The sequence below is a fragment of the Salvelinus alpinus genome, chromosome 14 (assembly GCF_045679555.1).
Source record: "Salvelinus alpinus chromosome 14, SLU_Salpinus.1, whole genome shotgun sequence".
Lineage (NCBI taxonomy): Eukaryota > Metazoa > Chordata > Actinopteri > Salmoniformes > Salmonidae > Salvelinus > Salvelinus alpinus.
In genome coordinates this window covers 18,982,958-19,006,998 of record NC_092099.1, presented here as the reverse complement: position 1 = coordinate 19,006,998, position 24,041 = coordinate 18,982,958, and the positions used below count along the sequence as shown (strand labels likewise).

Sequence of the window (24,041 nt, the reverse complement as noted above, 5' to 3'; positions counted from 1 at the left end):
TGTGTGTGTGTGTGTGTGTGTGTGTGTGTGTGTGTGTGTGTGTGTGTGTGTGTGTGTGTGTGTGTGTGTGTGTGTGTGTGTGTGTGTGTGTCTGTTCTGCTGCAGGAGATTCATAGCCTTTGCAGAAGGGAAAGTGAGAATGAACCATTTGACCATGTTGGATAAGAAACGCCTCACCATGTGTAAACAGGAGCTGGTTGGTGCTCTGGCCTCTAGAACCTTCCTTCTGAGACAGTATTGATAAATGATGGTGGTGATGATGATGATGGTGGTGATGATGGTGGTGATAATGGTGGTGATGATGGTGGTGATAATGGTGGTGATGATGATGATGATGATGGTGATGATGATGATGATGGTGGTGATTATGATGGTGATGGTGGTGATGATGATGATGATGGTGGTGATGACGGTGGTGATGGTGGTGATGATGATGATGATGATGATAATGGTGGTGGTGATTATGATGATGATGGTGGTGATGATGGTGGTGATAATGGTGGCGATGATGGTGGCGATGATGGTGGCGATGGTGGTGGTGGTGATAATGGTGGTGGTGATTATGATGATGGTGGTGATGATGGTGGTGATAATGGTGGTGATAATGGTGGTGATGATGGTGGCGATGATGGTGGTGGTGATAATGGTGATGATGATGGTGGTGATGATGGTGGTGATTATGATGATAATGGTGATGATGATGATGGTGATGATGATGATGATGTCCCTCCTACAGGAGAGTATGGTTGGAAAGGCAGAAACCATCTCGGAGGGGAAGAGGAAGGCTCGCAGTATGAAGGAGATGTTGCAGGAGGCCCTAAAACTCACACAGAAACTGAGATTCCTAGTGGAAGAGGTGTGTCTGTGTGTGTGAGTAGCATATTGACCGTGTGTATCCCAGAGATGACACTGAGTTGGTTTCTCTCCTATCTCTCTCCATTAGCCCCAGCATACCATCCCAGATGTGTTTGTGTGGATGCTGAGTAACAACAAGCGTGTGGCGTATGCCCGCATCACTGCCCGTGACCTGATCTACTCTGCCAGCCCTGAGGAGAGAGGCAAAGACTGTGGCAAGATCCAGACTTTATTCTTGAAGGTAAAGAGACTCACAGCAGTCATGGCTGTTCCTGTCTCCAGCACCTCTCCAATTATTTTTGGGCTGTGCTTAAACTCATCATTTTCACAAACAGGATGAGTAGAGAGTGTACTGTAGATGTCCTTATAATATAGCTCATTTACATTTTAATTCATGGGTTTTATACAGTACCAGTCAGAGGTTTTGGATACACCTACTCATTCCAGGGTTTTTCTTTATATCTACTATTTTGTACATTGTAGAATAATACTAAAGATATCAAAACGATGTTAAACAAATCAAAATATATTTTATATTTGAGATTTTTCAAAGTAGTCACCCTTTGCCTTGATGACAGCTTTACACACTCTTGGCATTCTCTCAACCAGCTTCACGAGGTAGTCACCTGGAATGCATTGTGCCTTCTTAAAAGTGAATTTGTCTAATTTCTTTTCTTCTTAATGCATTTGAGCTGATCAGTTGTGCTGTCACAAGGTAGGGGTGGTATACAGAAGACAGCCCTATTTGCTAAAAGACCAAGTCCATATTAAGGCAAGAACAGCATTCCAGGTGAAGCTGGTTGAGAGAATGTCAAGAGTGCGCAAAGCTGTCATCATGGTGGCTATTTGAAGAATCTCAAATATAAAATAGATTTTGATTTGTTTAACTTTTTTGGGTTACTACATAATTCCATATGTGTTATTTCATGGTTTTGATGTCTTCACTATTATTACACAATGTAGAAAATAGTAAAAATAAAGAAAAACCCTAGAATTAGTAGGTGTTTCCAAACTTTTGACTGGTACTATATACCAGTAGTGAGAGAAGTGATTTTCACAGGCACTAAAGTAGTGTTCTATATAGGGATTAGGGTGCACAGTTTGATGTCCTCTCCTTTTCTGCCCCAGCCACCAGGGAAGACTGTAGCTGGCTGGTCAGTTCAGTCCAAATGTACTACACTATATAGTAAATAGAGTGCCAGTCTTGTGATGTCCTCTCCTTTACTGCCCCAGCCACCAGGGAAGCGTGTAGCAGGCTGGTCAATTCAGGCCAAACTGGACGTGTACCTGTGGCTGGGCAGCTCCAGAGACTCCTCTCATATGCTGGATAACCTGCCTGGAGGGTTTGAGCCCAATGGGGGCGCCACTGAGGAGCAGCTTCTACCTGGCAACCTACCTGTACATCTGGAATATAGAGGTACGATAGATAGATAGAGAGATACGGACGGACGGGCGGATAGACAGACAGACAGACAGAGCGAGAGAGGGCGAGACAGACAGACGGACGGACCGACAGAGAGACGGAGAGATGGAGAGACAGACAGACGGACGGACAGACGGATAGACAGACGGACGGACGGACGGACGGACGGACGGACGGACGGACGGACGGACGGACGGACGGACGGACGGACGGACAGACAGACAGACAGACAGACAGACAGACAGACAGACAGACAGACAGACAGACAGACAGACAGACAGACAGACAGAGAGAGAGAGAGAGAGAGGGCGAGACAGACAGACAGAGAGAGGGCGAGACAGACAGACAGACAGACAGACAGAGAGAGAGAGGGCGAGACAGACAGACAGACAGAGAGAGAGAGAGAGAGAGAGAGGGCGAGACAGACAGACAGACAGACAGAGAGAGAGAGAGAGGGCGAGACAGACAGACAGAGAGAGGGCGAGACAGACAGACAGACAGACAGACAGACAGACAGACAGACAGACAGACAGACAGACAGACAGACAGACAGAGAGAGAGAGAGAGAGAGAGAGAGAGTGCCAGACAGACAGACAGACAGACAGACAGATAGATAGATAGATAGATAGATAGATAGACAGAGAGAGAGAGAGGGCGAGACAGACAGACAGAGAGAGAGAGAGAGTGCCAGACAGACAGACAGACAGACAGACAGACAGACAGACAGACAGACAGACAGATAGATAGACAGAGAGAGAGAGAGGGAGAGACAGACAGACATTGATTTTAGGAATAATAACCTGTTTCTCTTCCCTCCAGACGAGCACAAGTTCCAGATGCGCGCCCACATGTACCAGGCTCGAGGGCTGATAGCAGCAGACACTACAGGACTCTCAGACCCCTTCGCCAGGGTCACCTTCCTGACACATAGCCACACCACGGCCGTAAGGTCCACAAACTCTCATAGGATCTAGCTACAGAGAAGGTCCCTAAGAAGAAAAGGGGCCTTTGAGGGGGGTAGTTCTAACCAGGGTTGGAGTTATCCATCTGTTTTCATTCATTAGATGAGCTAAGTTTCCAAGTGCTATTTACTTTGAGAGTTTCGATTCATTTCCTGACTTACTAACCCCAGCCATGTTTCTTAGTTCTACCTCTGACCCAAACTGTGTCACTAAATTCTACCTCTGACCCAATCTGTGTCACTAAATTCTACCTCTGACCCAATCTGTGGCACTAAATTATACCTCTGACCCAATCTGTGGCACTAAGTTCTACCTCTGACCCAATCTGTGGCACTAAATTATACCTCTGACCCAATCTGTGGCACTAAGTTCTACCTCTGACCCAATCTGTGGCACTAAATTCTACCTCTGACCCAATCTGTGGCACTAAGTTCTACCTCTGACCCAATCTGTGGCACTAAGTTCTACCTCTGACCCAATCTGTGGCACTAAATTCTACCTCTGACCCAATCTGTGGCACTAAATTCTACCTCTGACCCAATCTGTGGCACTAAATTCTACCTCTGACCCAATCTGTGGTACTAAATTCTACCTCTGACCCAATCTGTGGCACTAAATTCTACCTCTGACCCAATCTGTGGCACTAAATTCTACCTCTGACCCAATCTGTGGCACTAAATTCTACCTCTGACCCAATCTGTGTCACTAAATTCTACCTCTGACCCAATCTGTGGCACTAAGTTCTAGCTCTGACCCAATCTGTGGCACTAAGTTCCACCTCTGACCTAATCTGTGGCACTACGTTCCACCACTGACCCAATCTGTGGCACTAAGTTCTACCTTTGACCCAATCTGTGGCACTAACTTCTACCTCTGACCCATTCTGTGGCACTAAGTTCTACCTATGACCCAATCGGTGACACTAAGTTCTACCTATGATCCAATCGGTGGCACTGTGTTCTACCTATGACCCAATCTGTGGCACTAAGTTCTACCTCTGACCCAATCTGTGGCACTACGTTCTACCTATGCCCCAATCTGTGGCACCAAGTTCTACCTCTGACCCCAGTCGTGGTTCTAAGTGCTCCCTGTACCTCTTAGATCATCAACCAGACGTTAACCCCGACCTGGAACCAGATGTTGTTGATGACCCGGGTCACGCTGCATGGAGACCTAGCGCACCTGGAGCAGGAGCCACCGTGCATCGTCATCGAGGTGTATGATGACGACGCTCTGGTGAGCTAACAAACCAACACCCCCTTCTCTGACGTTACGATATGCCTTCGTTTCAACAGACCAACACCCCCTTCTCTGACGTTACGATATGCCTTCGTTTCAACAAACCAACACCCCCTTCTCTGACGTTACGATATGCCTTCGTTTCAACAGACCAACACCCCCTTCTCTGACGTTACGATATGCCTTCGTTTCAACAGACCAACACCCCCTTCTCTGACGTTACGATATGCCTTCGTTTCAACAGACCAACACCCCCTTCTCTGACGTTACGATATGCCTTCGTTTCAACAGACCAACACCCCCTTCTCTGACGTTACGATATGCCTTCGTTTCAACAGACCAACACCCCCTTCTCTGACGTTACGATATGCCTTCGTTTCAACAGACCAACACCCCCTTCTCTGACGTTACGATATGCCTTCGTTTCAACAGACCAACACCCCCTTCTCTGACGTTACGATATGCCTTCGTTTCAACAGACCAACACCCCCTTCTCTGACGTTACGATATGCCTTCGTTTCAACAGACACAGTGCCAAGTCTGTTTCTGATCTCTTGGTGCTCACGTTGGCAAGAGATCAGAAACAGACTGGCACCCAGGATATCATTTCATCACTTAAAATGTAAAGTTTAAAGGTTAAATAATAATCAAAGGTGAAAATATATTGGTTTAAGTGAATCCCTTGACGACAGTGACCTTTACAGAATTGATTTATAATCCGGTTGGAGTGTCTCGTGTTGGGACAGACTATTAAAATTGGGTAGCTATCCAGCACCCATTGTTAACTCGAAATGACACAACGACAAGGTTCCAGTTTAACAAAGTTTACTATACTATATGAACACACTACAAGGCTAGGTCCATCAACCCTCTCACTCCCTGCGCAGGCGCACTCTTGACTGAGTGATAGCCCCGTAATAACAGAAGTATAGGGATACTTAAAACATGAACTTAACACCCATGAGGATTTGTCTCTGTGCTCTGAGATTTAAGCACATATTTATTCACCTCTATGTATCTTGTGCTTCTCCCCCCCCCCCCCCCCCCCCCCCCCCCAGGGCAAGGCAGAGTACCTGGGCAGCACGGTGGCAGTGCCCGTGGTGAGGGTGTCAGAGCAGCCCTACTCTCCTCCCCAGCTCCAGTACAGTCCTCTGTTTTCTGGATCCCAGTCTGGAGGAGAACTGCTGGGGGCCTTTGAGCTCATACAGGTAAGACCTTACTGGAGACTGAGGCACAACATGAAACATATTCCCCTATATAGTACAATGGATATGTTTGTTTTCTATTCTGTCAAGCTGAGTTGAGGGGGAATTCATAGTTTAGTAAAGCTGAGTCGAGGGGGAATTCAAAGTTTAGTAAAGCTGAGTTGAAGGGGAATTCAAAGTTTAGTAAAGCTGAGTTGAAGGGGAATTCAAAGTTTAGTAAAGCTGAGTTGAAGGGGAATTCATAGTTTAGTAAAGCTGAGTCGAGGGGGAATTCATAGTTTAGTAAAGCCGAGTCGAGGGGAATTCATAGTTTAGTAAAGCTGAGTCGAGGGGAATTCATAGTTTAGTAAAGCTGAGTTGAGGGGGAATTCATAGTTTAGTAAAGCTGAGTTGAAGGGGAATTCATAGTTTAGTAAAGCTGAGTTGAGGGGGAATTCATAGTTTAGTAATGCTGAGTCGAGGGGGGAATTCATAGTTTTGTAAAGCTGAGTCGAGGGGGAATTCATTCTCTGTTCTTTTTCCTCTCGCTCCGTGATTTTTCTCCCACTCTATGAGTCGTGGTTGTTTGATTGTTATTCATCTCATAGATCCCAGAGTCAGGAGAAGAGTATCTGCCTGCGCTGGACGAACCAGACGGTCAGATCTACCCTGTACCTGGCAACATCAGACCTGTACTGAACAGGTATCGATTAGAGGTGAGAGGGAGATCAACCAACCCACTAGAGTGCAGTAACTCTAGAATAGGTGGCAGGGCATTATTCCACTGTGTATCAGTTGGAATGGTCTGGAGTATGATATGTTTTGTGTATGTACTTTGTTTGGTTGTTCCTATGGGATATTAAAGGTTTCTGTTCTGGGTGTTGTGACGGTGTTCTCTGTGTCGTCCAGGTGGTGTTCTGGGTGTTGTGACGGTGTTCTCTGTGTCGTCCAGGTGTTGTTCTGGGGCCTGAGGGAGCTGAAGAAGGTGCAGCTCCTGTCTGTGGATCGTCCCCAGGTGTTTATAGAGTGTGCTGGGAAAAGCCTGCGCTCCTCTGTTATCCAGAGCTACAAGACCAACCCAAACTTCACCACACTGGTGGACGCCTTTGACCTGGTAACTAACATGACCAACCCAAACCACCACACTGGTGGACACCTTTGACCTGGTAACTAACCTGACCAACCCAAACTTCACCACACTGGTGGACGCCTTTGACCTGGTAACTAACCTGACCAACCCAAACTTCACCACACTGGTGGACGCCTTTGACCTGGTAACTAACATGACCAACCCAAACCACCACACTGGTGGACACCTTTGACCTGGTAACTAACATGACCAACCCAAACCACCACTCTGGTGGACACCTTTGACCTGGTAACTAACATGACCAACCCAAACCACCACTCTGGTGGACACCTTTGACCTGGTAACTAACCTGACCAACCCAAACCACCACACTGGTGGACACCTTTGACCTGGTAACTAACATGACCAACCCAAACCACCACACTGGTGGACGCCTTTGACCTGGTAACTAACCTGACCAACCCAAACCACCACACTGGTGGACACCTTTGACCTGGTAACTAACCTGACCAACCCAAACTTCACCACACTGGTGGACGCCTTTGACCTGGTAACTAACCTGACCAACCCAAACTTCACCACACTGGTGGACGCCTTTGACCTGGTAACTAACCTGACCAACCCAAACTTCACCACACTGGTGGACGCCTTTGACCTGGTAGCTAACCTGACCAACCCAAACCACCACACTGGTGGACGCCTTTGACCTGGTAACTAACCTGACCAACCCAAACTTCACCACTCTGGTGGACGCCTTTGACCTGGTAACTAACCTGAACAACCCAAACTTCACCACACTGGTGGACGCCTTTGACCTGGTAGCTAACCTGACCAACCCAAACTTCACCACACTGGTGGACGCCTTTGACCTGGTAACTAACCTGAATAACCCAAACCACCACTCTGGTGGACAGGTGTTACCTTTGACCTGGTAACTAACTAATTTTAATATTGCACAATGTCCACTTCTGCTGTTGGTCAGTCATCCTCAAGGACACCAGACCTGCTCTGACTCATCCTCAAAGACACCAGACCTGACTTGGGTCAACTTGCTTAAAGTGACTTGTTGACTAGTCTGCCCACTGTTAACGAGGTAGAATAGTGGACAGGTGTATTCTGTAACGAGGTAGAATAGTGGACAGGTGTTATCTGTTAACGAGGTAGAATAGTGGACAGGTGTTATCTTTTAACGAGGTAGTTTAGTGGACAGGTGTAATCTGTTAAAGAGGTAGATTAGTGGACAGGTGTAATCTGTTAACTAGGTAGATTAGTGGACAGGTGTATTCTGTTAACGAGGTAGAATAGTGGACAGGTGTTATCTGTTAACGAGGTAGAATAGTGGACAGGTGTTATCTGTTAACGAGGTAGAATAGTGGACAGGTGTAATCTGTTAACGAGGTAGAATAGTGGACAGGTGTTATCTGTTAACGAGGTAGAATAGTGGACAGGTGTAATTTGTTAACGAGGTAGAATATTGGACAGGTGTCATCTGTTAATGAGGTAGAATTGTGGACAGGTGTTATCTGTTAACGAGGTAGAATAGTGGACAGGTGTTATCTGTTAACGAGGTAGATTAGTGGACAGGTGTGATCTGTTAACGAGGTGGAATAGTGGACAGGTGTTATCTGTTAACGAGGTAGAATAGTGGACAGGTGTAATCTGTTAACGAGGTAGAATAGTGGACAGGTGTTATGTTAATGAGGTAGAATAGTGGACAGGTGTTATCTGTTAACGAGGTAGATTAGTGGACAGGTGTAATCTGTTAACGAGGTATAATAGTGGACAGGTGTTATCTGTTAACGAGGTAGATTAGTGGACAGGTGTAATGTTAATGAGGTAGAATAGTGGACAGGTGTGATCTGTTAACGAGGTAGAATAGTGGACAGGTGTGATGTTAATGAGGTAGAATAGTGGACCGGTGTTATCTGTTAACGAGGTAGATTAGTGGACAGGTGTAATCTGCGTCCCACATGCCACCTTATTCCGTATGTCCTTTAGTTCTCTGGTCAAAAGTAGTGCACTATATAGGGAATCAGGTGCCATTTGGGACACAAATAGAGATACATGCAGAGTTGGCCTGACCTTCAATCTTTATCTCCTCCCTGTCTGTCCCTTCCCACAGGAGCTGCCTGAGAATGAGAACCTTCACCCTCCCCTGAACATCAGTGTGGTGGACTGGCGAGCGTTCGGACGCTCCACCGTGGTGGGAAACTACACCATCAACAACCTGAAGCCCTTCAAATACACCCCTCCCCCCGCGCTGTCCGCGCCAACCTCACCACGGGGACCTGCCAGCAGAGAGGGTAAAAGTCAAATCCTACAAACGGTCTCTTGTTGTAACAACGTCCTTTCAACCAGTTTTGTCCGCTGGGATAGCGACTGTTGAACAGGACTTTCTGGTGGTGCTGGTTTACCGACTGTTGAACAGGACTTTCAGGTGGTGCTGTTTTACCGACTGTTGAACAGGACTTTCAGGTGGTGCTGGTTTACCGACTGTTGAACAGGACTTTCAGGTGGTGCTGGTTTACCGACTGTTGAACAGGACTTTCAGGTGGTGCTGGTTTACCGACTGTTGAACAGGACTTTCAGGTGGTGCTGGTTTACCGACTGTTGAACAGGACTTTCAGGTGGTGCTGGTTTACCGACTGTTGAACAGGACTATCAGGTGGTGCTGGGATAGCGACTGTTGAACAGGACTTTCAGGTGGTGCTGGTTTACCGACTGTTGAATAGGACTTTCAGGTGGTGCCGGTTTACCGACTGTTGAACAGGACTTTCAGGTGGTGCCGTTTTACCGACTGTTGAACAGGACTTTCAGGTGGTGCTGTTTTACCGACTGTTGAACAGGACTTTCAGGTGGTGCTGGTTTACCGACTGTTGAACAGGACTTTCAGGTGGTGCTGTTTTACCGACTGTTGAACATGACTTTCAGGTGGTGCTGTTTTACCGACTGTTGAACGGGACTGTCAGGTGGTGCTGGTTTACCGACTGTTGAACAGGACTTTCAGGTGGTGCTGTTTTACCGACTGTTGAACAGGACTTTCAGGTGGTGCTGTTTTACCGACTGTTGAATAGGACTTTCAGGTGGGGCTGTTTTACCGACTGTTGAACAGGACTTTCAGGTGGTGCTGTTTTACCGACTGTTGAACAGGACTTTCTGGTGGTGCTGGTTTACCGACTGTTGAACAGGACTTTCAGGTGGTGCTGTTTTACCGACTGTTGAACAGGACTTTCAGGTGGTGCTGTTTTACCGACTGTTGAACAGGACTTTCAGGTGGTGCTGTTTTACCGACTGTTGAACAGGACTTTCAGGTGGTGCTGTTTTACCGACTGTTGAACAGGACTTTCAGGTGGTGCTGTTTTACCGACTGTTGAACAGGACTTTCAGGTGGTGCTGTTTTACCGACTGTTGAACAGGACTTTCAGGTGGTGCTGTTTTACCGACTGTTGAACAGGACTTTCAGGTGGTGCTGTTTTACCGACTGTTGAACAGGACTTTCAGGTGGTGCTGTTTTACCGACTGTTGAACAGGACTTTCAGGTGGTGCTGTTTTACCGACTGTTGAACAGGACTTTCAGGTGGTGCTGTTTTACCGACTGTTGAACAGGACTTTCAGGTGGTGCTGTTTTACCGACTGTTGAACAGGACTTTCAGGTGGTGCTGTTTTACCGACTGTTGAACAGGACTTTCAGGTGGTGCTGTTTTACCGACTGTTGAACAGGACTTTCAGGTGGTGCTGTTTTACCGACTGTTGAACAGGACTTTCAGGTGGTGCTGTTTTACCGACTGTTGAACAGGACTTTCAGGTGGTGCTGTTTTACCGACTGTTGAACAGGACTTTCAGGTGGTGCTGTTTTACCGACTGTTGAACAGGACTTTCAGGTGGTGCTGTTTTACCGACTGTTGAACAGGACTTTCAGGTGGTGCTGTTTTACCGACTGTTGAACAGGACTGTGCTGTTTTACCGACTGTTGAACAGGACTATCAGGTGGTGCTGTTTTACCGACTGTTGAACAGGACTTTCAGGTGGTGCTGTTTTACCGACTGTTGAACAGGACTGTGCTGTTTTACCGACTGTTGAACAGGACTTTCAGGTGGTGCTGTTTTACCGACTGTTGAACAGGACTTTCAGGTGGTGCTGGTTTACCGACTGTTGAACAGGACTTTCAGGTGGTGCTGGTTTACCGACTGTTGAACAGGACTTTCAGGTGGTGCTGGTTTACCGACTGTTGAACAGGACTTTCAGGTGGTGCTGTTTTACCGACTGTTGAACAGGACTTTCAGGTGGTGCTGTTTTACCGACTGTTGAACAGGACTTTCAGGTGGTGCTGTTTTACCGACTGTTGAACAGGACTTTCAGGTGGTGCTGTTTTACCGACTGTTGAACAGGACTGTGCTGTTTTACCACCCCTGGTGTACTGTGTGTTTTCAGATTTAGGTATGACGCCCCAGTCTAATGTAGACAATGTAATGACTTTGTCATCTGAGGATGTTTCAATCAACATCTACCAGGAGATCTCTCCTGCACCCCCACCCCCACCTGAACCAGACAAGAAGGAAAAGGTGAGAGGAAGAAGACACACACACACACACAGGCATGCACATACACACACACACACACGCATAAATGCAAGCGCACCCACACATACACACACACACAAGCACACACACACACACAGGCATGCACACACATGCGCATAAACGCAAGCATGCACACACACACACACACAGAAGCACACACACACACACACACAGACACACACACACACACACACACACACACACACACACAGGCATGCACACAGGCATGCACACACACACACACACACACACACACACACACACACACACACACACACACACACACACACACACACACACACACACACACACACACACACACACACACACACACACACACACACACACACACACACACACACACACAGAAACGCATGAACAAGCCTTCTCCGTATAAAACAGGACTGGAGGAAGAGCTCTCGGAAGTCAACTAAGAGGAGGAAGCGAACCGTAGCGGATGAGTCTGGGGATAACGTCCTCGACTGGTGGTCCAAGTACTACGCCTCGGTAGACAAGATCCAGCAGGTACATCCAAACACCTAGATACCGGTCCATATGTTGGACTGTAGTCGGTCCATAGAGATGGAGCAGAGAGCACACTCCCTATCTTTGTCATAACGGCTTGTGTGAAGCACCGTCTATGGACCTAAACGAATGAGGACCTCTGTTCTCTCTCCAGGCCAAGCAGAAGGAGGTACATCCCTTTCCATACGTCTATGATAATGGTGAGTAAGATCTTTAACAGATGTTCCAGACGGGAAACTTTTTTTTCAAACAACCGATTGACTGTTCAAATGAAATCAAATAGTTTTCGTCGTCACACACTTCGTAAACAACAGGTGTAGACTAACAGTGAAATGCTTACTTACGGGCTCTTCCCAACAATGCAGAGAGACATTTATTTAAATATTAGGAAAAATAATAACACAAGGAATAAATCCACAATGAGTAACGATAACTACCAGGCTATATACACGGGGTACCAGGCTATATACACGGGGTACCAGGCTATATACACGGGGTACCAGGCTATATACACAGGGTACCAGGCTATATACACGGGGTACCATGCTATATACACGGGGTACCAGGCTATATACACAGGGTACCAGGCTATATACACGGGGTACCAGGCTATATACACGGGGTACCAGGCTATATACACGGGGTACCAGGCTATATACACGGGGTACCAGGCTATATACACGGGGTACCAGGCTATATACACAGAGTACCAGGCTATATACACCGAGCCAATGTGCAGGGGTACGAGGTAATGAGGTAGATATGTACTTACAGTATAGGTAGGGATAAAGGATAGATAATAGACAGTAACAGCAGTATACTGTAGGTAGGGGTAAAGTGACTAGACAACAGGATAGATAATAGACAGTAACAGCAGTATACTGTAGGTAGGGGTAAAGGATAGATAATAGACAGTAACAGCAGTATACTGTAGGTAGGGGTAAAGGATAGTTAATAGACAGTAACAGCAGTATACTGTAGGTAGGGGTATAGGATAGTTAATAGACAGTAACAGCAGTATACTGTAGGTAGGGGTAAAGGATAGATAATAGACAGTAACAGCAGTATACTGTAGGTAGGGGTAAAGGATAGATAATAGACAATAACAGCAGTATACTGTAGGTAGGGGTAAAGGATAGATAATAGACAGTAACAGCAGTATACTGTAGGTAGGGGTAAAGGATAGATAATAGACAGTAACAGCAGTATACTGTAGGTAGGGGTAAAGGATAGATAATAGACAGTAACAGCAGTGTACTGTAGGTAGGGGTAAAGGATAGATAATAGACAATAACAGCAGTATACTGTAGGTAGGGGTAAAGGATAGATAGACAGTAACAGCAGTATACTGTAGGTAGGGGTAAAGGATAGATAATAGACAGTAACAGCAGTATACTGTAGGTAGAGGTAAAGGATAGATAATAGACAGTAACAGCAGTATACTGTAGGTAGGGGTAAAGGATAGTTAATAGACAGTAACAGCAGTATACTGTAGGTAGGGGTATAGGATAGTTAATAGACAGTAACAGCAGTATACTGTAGGTAGGGGTAAAGGATAGATAATAGACAGTAACAGCAGTATACTGTAGGTAGGGGTAAAGGATAGTTAATAGACAGTAACAGCAGTATACTGTAGGTAGGGGTATAGGATAGTTAATAGACAGTAACAGCAGTATACTGTAGGTAGGGGTAAAGGATAGATAATAGACAGTAACAGCAGTATACTGTAGGTAGGGGTAAAGGATAGATAATAGACAATAACAGCAGTATACTGTAGGTAGGGGTAAAGGATAGATAATAGACAGTAACAGCAGTATACTGTAGGTAGGGGTAAAGGATAGATAATAGACAGTAACAGCAGTATACTGTAGGTAGGGGTAAAGGATAGATAATAGACAGTAACAGCAGTGTACTGTAGGTAGGGGTAAAGGATAGATAATAGACAATAACAGCAGTATACTGTAGGTAGGGGTAAAGGATAGATAGACAGTAACAGCAGTATACTGTAGGTAGGGGTAAAGGATAGATAATAGACAGTAACAGCAGTATACTGTAGGTAGAGGTAAAGGATAGATAATAGACAGTAACAGCAGTATACTGTAGGTAGGGGTAAAGGATAGATAATAGACAGTAACAGCAGTATACTGTAGGTAGGGGTAAAGGATAGATAATAGACAGTAACAGCAGTATACTGTAGGTAGAGGTAAAGGATAGATAATAGACAGTAACAGCAGTATACTGTAGGTAGGGGTAAAGGATAGATAATAGACAGTAACAGCAGTATACTGTAGGTAGGGGTAAAGGATAGATAATAGACAGTAACAGCAGTATACTGTAGGTAGGGGTAAAGGATAGATAATAGACAGTAACAGCAGTGTACGGTAGGTAGGGGTAAAGGATAGATAATAGACAATAACAGCAGTATACTGTAGGTAGGGGTAAAGGATAGATAGACAGTAACAGCAGTATACTGTAGGTAGGGGTAAAGGATAGATAATAGACAGTAACAGCAGTATACTGTAGGTAGGGGTAAAGGATAGATAATAGACAGTAACAGCAGTATACTGTAGGTAGGGGTAAAGGATAGATAATAGACAGTAACAGCAGTATACTGTAGGTAGGGGTAAAGGATAGATAATAAACAGTAACAGCAGTGTACTGTAGGTAGGGGTAAAGTTATTAGACAACGGTAGGCTCAATGCAGATAGTTAAATACAGTAGTTCACCAATAGCTGCCCAGACTAACTATTTAGCCTTCTTATGGTTCTGGGGGTAGAAGCTGTTCAGGGTCCTGTTGGTTCCAGACTTGCTGTGTGGTAGCAGAGAGAACAGCCTATGACTTGAGTGCCAGAGTTTATTGTTGTTGTTGAGGTTTTTGGTGTCTTTTGAGTTTATTTTCTTCATGAATACAGTAACTTTTGACAGCGCCTCACCACACATTGTTGTGTATTACTGTATTTCCATTCCAAACCTTGCTGTCATTGTTGTGTTTTACCGTATTTCCATTCCAAACCTTGCTGTCATTGTTGTGTTTTACCGTATTTCCATTCCAAACCTTGCTGTCATTGTTGTGTATTACCGTATTTCCATTCCAAACCTTGCTGTCATTGTTGTGTATTACCGTATTTCCATTCCAAACCTTGCTGTCATTGTTGTGTATTACCGTATTTCCATTCCAAACCTTGCTGTCATTGTTGTGTATTACAGTATTTCCATTCCAAACTTTGCTCTCCGATGGAGTAGACTCCTTGGGTAAGGACCTGAATAGTAAGACAGTAGTAATTTATCACATGGTTCCTTGAGTAAGGACATGCATAGCAAGACACTGGTAATTTATCGCATGGCTCATTGGGTACGGAAATGGATAGTAGAGGTCGACCGATTATGATTTTTCAGCACCGATACCGATTATTGGGGGACAAAAAAAAGCCGATACCGATTTAATCGGCCGATAAAAAAAAAAAATGTATATATATCATACAGACACACACATGTTTGTAATAATGACAATTGCAACAATACTCAATGAACAATTTTATTTTAACTTAATATAATACATAAATAAAATCAATTTAGTCTCAAATAACATGAGAACATATGTTAAAACGAACCACCAGCTTTCATGGGTCTTCAATATTCCCAGTTAAGTTTTAGGTTGTAGTGCAGAAAGCAGAGCTTGTCTGCATGGTCCCCTGTCAGTCTGCTCCTCCGCGAAACACAGACCTTATTTGAAGTAGATCAAGACATTCTCTATGGAAGACATGAACAGTAAAATAACGAAGGAACCCCTTTCAAGTTCAGCCGCGAGTTATTACAGGAATTATAACGCGTCGACTATTTCTCTCTAAACCATATACCTTTGACTAATCCGGAAACTATCACCTCGAAAACAAAACGTTTATTCCGTTCCGTATTTTATCTAACGGGTGGCATCCATGAGTCTAAGTATTCCTGTTACATTGCACAACCTTCAATGTTATGTCATAATTACGTAAAATTCGAACCCCTGAACAAGGCATAACGTTCCTAGGCCGTCATTGAAAATAAGAATGTGTTCTTAACTGACTTGCCTAGTTAAATAAAGATTAAATAAAGGTGTAAAAAATAAAAAAATAAAAATAATCGGCAAATCGGCGGCCAAAAATACCGATTTCCGATTGTTATGAAAACTTGAAATCGGCCCTAATTAATCGGCCATTCCGATTAATCGGTCGACCTCTAATGGAGTAATTTATCGCATGGTTCCTTGGGTAAGGATATGGATAGCATAACAGGAGTAATTCATGGCATGGTTCCTTCTATCAATCCTTTTTGGTGGCAAGTATAGTCCATTGCACCCCAGTAGAATAGTGTTTTGGGGGTAAGGCTGTGAAATACAATGGTTGTGGGGGAGAAGGCCTATGGGTGTCACAAGGTCGGTATCCGTAGATGGCGGTACACCTAGCAACCTATTTAGCAATCATAGCAAACTGTAATTGTTTGCACCTGAGTTCGACCTTGGTTGCTTTGTGCTTTAATAATTCAGTTCATCTAACTGGACATCTAGCTGTTTACTTTGTTGTTTATATATACAGTTGAAGTCAGAAGTTTACATACACTTTAGCCAAATACATTGAAACTCAGTTTTTACACAATTCCTGATATTTAATCCTAGTAAAAAATTCCCTGTCGTAGGTCAGTTAGGATCACCACTTTATTTTAAAGAATGTGAAATGTCAGAATAAAAGTAGAGAGAATTATTTATTTCAGCTTTTATTTCTTTCATCACATTCCCAGTGGGTCAGAAGTTTACAATGTTGACCCATTCCTCCTGACAGAGCTGGTGTAACTGAGTCAGGTTTGTAGGCCCGCTTTTTCACTTCTGCCCACATATTTTCTATAGGATTGAAGTCAGGGCTTTGTGATGGCCACGTCAATACCTTGACTTTGTTGTCCTTAAGCCATTTTGCTACAACTTTGGAAGTATGCTTGGGGTCATTGTCCATTTGGAAGACCCATTTGCGACCAAGCTTTAACTTCCTGACTGATGTCTTGAGATCCTACTTCAATATATCCACATAATTTTCCTACATCATGATGCCATCTATTTTGTGAAGTACACCAGTCCCTCCTGCAGCAAAGCACCCCCACAACATATTCCGCCACCCCCGTGCTTCACGGTTGGGATGGTGTTCTTCGGCTTGCAAGCGTCCCCCTTTTTCCTCCAAACATAACGATAGTCATTATGGCCAAACAGTTCTATTTTTGTTTCATCAGACCAGAGGACATTTCTCCAAAAAGTACGGTCTTTGTTCCCATGTGCAGTTGCAAACCGTAGTCTGGCTTTTTTATGTCGGTTTTGGACCAGTGGCTTCTTCCTTGCTGAGCGGCCTTTCAGGTTATGTTGATATAGGACTCGTTTTACTGTGGATATAGATACTTTTGTAACGGTTTCCTCCAGCATCTTCACAAGGTCCTTTGCTGTTGTTCTGTGATTGATTTGCACTTTTCGCACCAAAGTACGTTCATCTCTAGGAGACAGAACGCGTCTCCTTCCTGAGCGGTATGACGGCTGCGTGGTCCCATGGTGTTTATACTTGCGTACTATTGTTTGTACAGATGAACGTGGTACTTTCCGGTATTTGGAAATTGTTCCCAAGGATGAACCAGATTTTATTCTGAGTTCTTGGCTGATTTCTTTTGATTTTCCCATGATGTCGAGCAAAGAGGCACTGAGTTTGAAGGTAGGCCTTGAAATACATCCACAGGTAAACCTCTAATTGACTCAAATTATGTCAATTAGCCCATCAGAAGCTTCTAAAGCCATGACATAATTTTCTGGAATTTTCCAAGCTGTTTACAGGCACAGTCAACTTAGTGTATGTAAACTTCTGACCCACTGGAATTGTGATGCAGTGAATTATAAGTGAAATAATCTGTCTGTAAACAATTGTTGGAAAAATTACTTGTGTCATGCACAAAGTAGATGTCCTAACCAACTTGCCAAAACTATAGTTTGTCAATAAGAAATTTGTGGAGTGGTTGAAAAACATGTTTTAATGACTCCAACCTAAGTGTATGTAAACTTCCGATTTCAACTGTGTATATATATATATATATATATATATATATATATATATATATATATATATATATATATATAGCCTGGTCCCTGATGTATATATATATATATATATATATATATATATATATATATGTGTGTGTGTGAATGTCAGTAATTTATTTCCTTTTGCCCTAGTCAGTGGACAGCAGGATGGAGACAACAAGAAGAAACCAATATTGAAAGTCCCTCAGGAAGGTGTGTCCAAACTGGCAACATTACAGGTAAAAGCTGCTGTATGTTCTCTGTTCCTGTCACAAGTAAAAGATGGAGGTGTCATTAAATTACCCTTTTCCAATCAATCATATCTAGGAGACGTGTGCATTAGTTATTTGAAGCTTTGCTGTGTATGAACATGTACAGAGTTTTAGTATGTTTTTGTGTATTGTAAGGTTATTAAAAGTGTAATATTGTCATGTTCTGATGAGATCACATTGCTGTGTAAACCATCCAACTGTCGTAGCAGTGTGTATTTGTTCTGTACCATATTGCTGAGTATGAACAATATGTAAATCCCCCTGTAAAGCTCTATGACAAGGAGCTGGAGTCAGAGTTTGGTCCGTTTGATGACTGGGTCAACACCTTCGAGCTGTTCAGAGGGAAAGCCAACGACGAGGTGGGCCGTTCTAATGAGGAGAGGGTCGTCGGGAAGTTCAAGGTGACTGGTTCTGTGCTTTTTTTCTGTCATGAATCTTGTTCTGGAGGCAACGCTGCAAAAACGGCCACAAAGTCATTCAAATCTGATTTTTAACCTAAACGTAACCACACTGCTAACCCGAATGTCTAATCCTAACCTTAAATTAAGACAAAAAAACACTTTTTTTTGAGTTTGCAGCTGGTCTATCTCACTGGAGATCACTCAGTTCTGCCTCCAGGACAAGACTCATGACAATAAACGTCCACCTGCGGTTCTAGCCTGGTCCCTGATCTGTTCAACTCCTAGGACTTGGCAAGACAACACAAACAGATCTGAGACCAGGCTACAGTGATTAGAATATTATGCTATGTAACCACTATCAAAAGAATGCATTCGTTTGGTCAGGGTCAGTAATGACGATCCCAAACTCCTGTGTACATCTAGGGTCGGTTCTGCGTATACAAGCTAACTGAGGAGGATGATGAGTGGGAGGAGAGTCCGAACTCAGGCCAGTTTAAGATCACCCGAGGGATCCCACCCAACACCTCGGTGAAGGTTCTCATCAGGGTTTACATCGTATCTGTGAGTAGTGGTAGTAGAACCTTTGGGTTGACTGTGACCGTAAGAGATGTGTCACGTCACATGTCATCATCGACCTGGGTCATCATGTTCCCTAGGGGCTACACTGTAGCAAAAACATTTTACAATGGAAGACAAAAAAAACAACATCTGTGTCATTTTCTTCCATTTGGTTCCAAATGAACACAACCCTGGCTATATCTGTCCGTACCTCAGGCATCCAACCTCCACCCAGCCGATACCGATGGGAAGTCTGACCCCTACATCGTTCTGAGGCTGGGGAAAACTGAGATAAAAGACAGAGACAACTACATCCCCAAGCAACTCAACCCAGTCTTTGGCAGGTGGGACAATTAAGTAATAATGCCCGAGGAGGTGTGGTATATGGCCAATAAGGACAGCCCGTAGCCGTGGTATATTGGCCATATACCACAAAACCCCCATAGGTGCCTTATTGCTATTATAAAATGGTTACCCAACGTAATTAGAGCAGGAAAAATACATGTTTCGTCATACCAGTGGTATACGGGTCTAATATACCACGGCTGTCAGTCAATCGGCATTCAGGGCTCGAACCACCCAGTTTATAATACATTTTATACCATCCTTTAACAGAAGCTGTTTCCCTGGTTATATTTTAGTCAGATGAGCAAGCAAACATTTACAAAATCCAATATGCTGGTGGGTGTCAGTGCAGAAAGGACCAATTGTTAACCACAATATCCATGGGATTTTATTCCCACCTAGGAAGGATTTTATACTATTTTTCACCAGCGGTTTGTAGTTTAGTCAGCTGAACAAAAGCATAATGTACTGGTATGTTGGCAGAGATGAAACACACACACACACACACACACACTTACTCACTCACTCACTCACTCACTCACTCACTCACTCACTGACAAACTCACTCACTCACTCACTGACAAACACACACACACACACACACACTCACTCACTCACTCACTCACTCACTCACAAACTCACTCACACACACTCACTGACAAACACACACACACTCACTGACAAACACACTCACTGACAAACACACACACTCACACTCACTGACAAACACACACACACACACTCACTGACAAACACACACACACACACACACACACACACACACACACACACACACACACACACACACACACACACACACACACACACACACACACACACACACACACACACGCCCACACACTCACTCACTGACACACACATCCTTTTGTCCTGTTCCCCACCAGGTCCTTTGAGATCCAGGCCACGTTTCCTAAAGACTCCCTGCTGACTACTCTGATCTATGACCATGACACCATTGGGACTGACGATCTGATCGGGGAGACGTGCATAGATCTGGAGAACCGCTTTTACAGCCGACACCGGGCCACCTGCGGACTGCCCACTGAGTACAGCATGTGAGGAAACACCTTCGTCATCTTCTTCTTCTTCACCCTTGGTTTGGGTCTCTTCCTTCTGCCTTGCTCTTATCTCCTCATTGGATATTATTGTGTTGTGTTCTATCCATCTGTCTTAGTGATGGTTATAACATGTTATCCACGTGTCTTAGTGATGGTTATAACATGTTATCCATCTGTCTTAGTGATGGTTATAACCATGTCATGATGCTGTTATAACATGTTATCCATCTGTCTTAGTGAAGGTTATAACATGTTATCCATCTGTCTTAGTGATGGTTATAACCATGTCATGATGCTGTTATAACATGTTATCCATCTGTCTTAGTGATGGTTATAACCATGTCATGATGCTGTTATAACATGTTATCCATCTGTCTTAGTGAAGGTTATAACATGTTATCCATCTGTCTTAGTGATGGTTATAACCATGTCATGATGCTGTTATAACATGTTATCCATCTGTCTTAGTGAAGGTTATAACATGTTATCCATCTGTCTTAGTGATGGTTATAACCATGTCATGATGCTGTTATAACATGTTATCCATCTGTCTTAGTGATGGTTATAACCATGTCATGATGCTGTTATAACATGTTATCCATCTGTCTTAGTGATGGTTATAACCATGTCATGATGCTGTTATAACATGTTATCCATCTGTCTTAGTGATGGTTATAACATGTTATCCATCTGTCATAGTGATGGTTATAACCATGTCATGATGCTGTTATAACATGTTATCCATCTGTCTTAGTGACGGTTATAACCATGTCATGATGCTGTTATAACATGTTATCCACGTGTCTTAGTGATGGTTATAACATGTTATCCATCTGTCTTAGTGATGGTTATAACCATGTCATGATGCTGTTATAACATGTTATCCACGTGTCTTAGTGAAGGTTATAACATGTTATCCATCTGTCTTAGTGATGGTTATAACCATGTCATGATGCTGTTATAACATGTTATCCATCTGTCTTAGTGATGGTTATAACCATGTCATGATGCTGTTATAACATGTTATCCATCTGTCTTAGTGATGGTTATAACCATGTCATGATGCTGTTATAACATGTTATCCACGTGTCTTAGTGATGGTTATAACATGTTATCCATCTGTCTTAGTGATGGTTATAACCATGTCATGATGCTGTTATAACATGTTATCCATCTGTCTTAGTGATGGTTATAACCATGTCATGATGCTGTTATAACATGTTATCCATCTGTCTTAGTGAAGGTTATAACATGTTATCCATCTGTCTTAGTGATGGTTATAACCATGTCATGATGCTGTTATAACATGTTATCCACGTGTCTTAGTGACGGTTATAACGCCTGGAGAGATTCCACCAAGCTGTCAGAGTTACTGACAGAGATATTCATTATGTCATGTTTATAACCATGTCACGATGCTGTTATAACATGTTATCCACGTGTCTTAGTGACGGTTATAACGCCTGGAGAGATTCCACCAAGCCATCTGAGCTGTTGACTAAGCTCTGTAAGGAGAACAGGCTAGATGGACCCTACTTCAGACCCGGAAAAATCACCATCGGGGACAATGTCTTCGCTGGGAAAACACTGTTCATGGATGAAGGTATTTAACTTAGTTTACAGAACTGAAAATGGATTTGTTTATTGCTTTTTGCTAAACCAATTAAAATAACGACCTGAAAATGAAGGGAACGACAGCATCGAGTCACAGTGACAGGCAACGACTGTATCGAGTCACAGTGACAGGCAACGACTGTATCACGTCACAGTGACAGGCAACGACTGTATCGAGTCACAGTGACAGGCAACGACTGTATCACGTCACAGTGACAGGCAAAGACTGTATCACGTCACAGTGACAGGCAAAGACTGTATCACGTCACAGTGACAGGCAAAGACTGTATCACGTCACAGTGACAGGCAACGACTGTATCACGTCACAGTGACAGGCAACGACTGTATCACGTCACAGTGACAGGCAACGACTGCATCAGGTCACAGTGACAGGCAACGACTGCATCACGTCACAGTGACAGGCAACGACTGCATCACGTCACAGTGACAGGCAACGACTGCATCACGTCACAGTGACAGGCAACGACTGTATCGAGTCACAGTGACAGGCAAAGACTGTATCACGTCACAGTGACAGGCAACGACTGTATCGAGTCACAGTGACAGGCAAAGACTGTATCACGTCACAGTGACAGGCAACGACTGTATCACGTCACAGTGACAGGCAACGACTGTATCGAGTCACAGTGACAGGCAACGACTGTATCGAGTCACAGTGACAGGCAACGACTGTATCACGTCACAGTGACAGGCAACGACTGTATGACGTCACAGTGACAGGCAACGACTGCATCACGTCACAGTGACAGGCAACGACTGTATCACGTCACAGTGACAGGCAACGACTGTATCACGTCACAGTGACAGGCAACGACTGTATCGAGTCACAGTGACAGGCAAAGACTGTATCACGTCACAGTGACAGGCAACGACTGTATCACGTCACATTGACAGGCAACGACTGCATCACGTCACAGTGACAGGCAACGACTGTATCACGTCACAGTGACAGGCAACGACTGTATCGGGTCACAGTGACAGGCAACGACTGTATCACGTCACAGTGACAGGCAAAGACTGCATCACGTCACAGTGACAGGCAAAGACTTCATCACGTCACAGTGACAGGCAACGACTGTATCGAGTCACAGTGACAGGCAAAGACTGTATCACGTCACAGTGACAGGCAACGACTGTATCGAGTCACAGTGACAGGCAAAGACTGTATCACGTCACAGTGACAGGCAACGACTGTATCGAGTCACAGTGACAGGCAAAGACTGTATCGAGTCACAGTGACAGGCAACGACTGTATCGAGTCACAGTGACAGGCAAAGACTTCATCACGTCACAGTGACAGGCAACGACTGTATCGAGTCACAGTGACAGGCAAAGACTGTATCACGTCACAGTGACAGGCAACGACTGTATCACGTCACAGTGACAGGCAAAGACTTCATCACGTCACAGTGACAGGCAACGACTGTATCGAGTCACAGTGACAGGCAAAGACTGTATCACGTCACAGTGACAGGCAACGACTGTATCACGTCACAGTGACAGGCAAAGACTGTATCGAGTCACAGTGACAGGAAACGACTGTATCGAGTCACAGTGACAGGCAACGACTGTATCGAGTCACAGTGACAGGCAACGACTGTATCGAGTCACAGTGACAGGCAACGACTGTATCACGTCACAGTGACAGGCAACGACTGTATCGAGTCACAGTGACAGGCAACGACTGTATCGAGTCACAGTGACAGGCAACGACCGTATCGAGTCACAGTGACAGGCAACGACCGTATCGAGTCACAGTGACAGGCAACGACTGTATCACTTCACAGTGACAGGCAACGACTGTATCA

The 24,041-nt window shown here is 44.4% G+C and overlaps 1 protein-coding gene across 2 annotated transcripts in view; it reads left to right on the top strand.

Annotated features, from left to right (window-relative positions):
- Nucleotides 1-24,041, top strand: part of fer1l6 (fer-1 like family member 6) — a 75,026-nt gene that overhangs the window by 41,632 nt on the left and 9,353 nt on the right. The window contains exons 15-34 of one of the 2 annotated variants that reach the window (XM_071340717.1): nt 106-196; nt 737-856; nt 944-1,096; nt 2,089-2,272; nt 3,098-3,222; nt 4,342-4,476; nt 5,538-5,687; nt 6,272-6,379; nt 6,616-6,777; nt 8,876-9,056; nt 11,185-11,315; nt 11,736-11,858; nt 12,013-12,058; nt 15,066-15,110; nt 18,097-18,182; nt 18,485-18,616; nt 19,040-19,177; nt 19,391-19,518; nt 20,425-20,595; nt 22,047-22,201. In XM_071340717.1, the coding sequence (XP_071196818.1) occupies nt 106-196; nt 737-856; nt 944-1,096; nt 2,089-2,272; nt 3,098-3,222; nt 4,342-4,476; nt 5,538-5,687; nt 6,272-6,379; nt 6,616-6,777; nt 8,876-9,056; nt 11,185-11,315; nt 11,736-11,858; nt 12,013-12,058; nt 15,066-15,110; nt 18,097-18,182; nt 18,485-18,616; nt 19,040-19,177; nt 19,391-19,518; nt 20,425-20,595; nt 22,047-22,201 (2,564 nt within the window). The remainder of the gene's footprint in view (nt 1-105; nt 197-736; nt 857-943; nt 1,097-2,088; nt 2,273-3,097; nt 3,223-4,341; nt 4,477-5,537; nt 5,688-6,271; nt 6,380-6,615; nt 6,778-8,875; nt 9,057-11,184; nt 11,316-11,735; nt 11,859-12,012; nt 12,059-15,065; nt 15,111-18,096; nt 18,183-18,484; nt 18,617-19,039; nt 19,178-19,390; nt 19,519-20,424; nt 20,596-22,046; nt 22,202-24,041) is intronic. The other variant, XM_071340718.1, reaches the window with a different exon arrangement.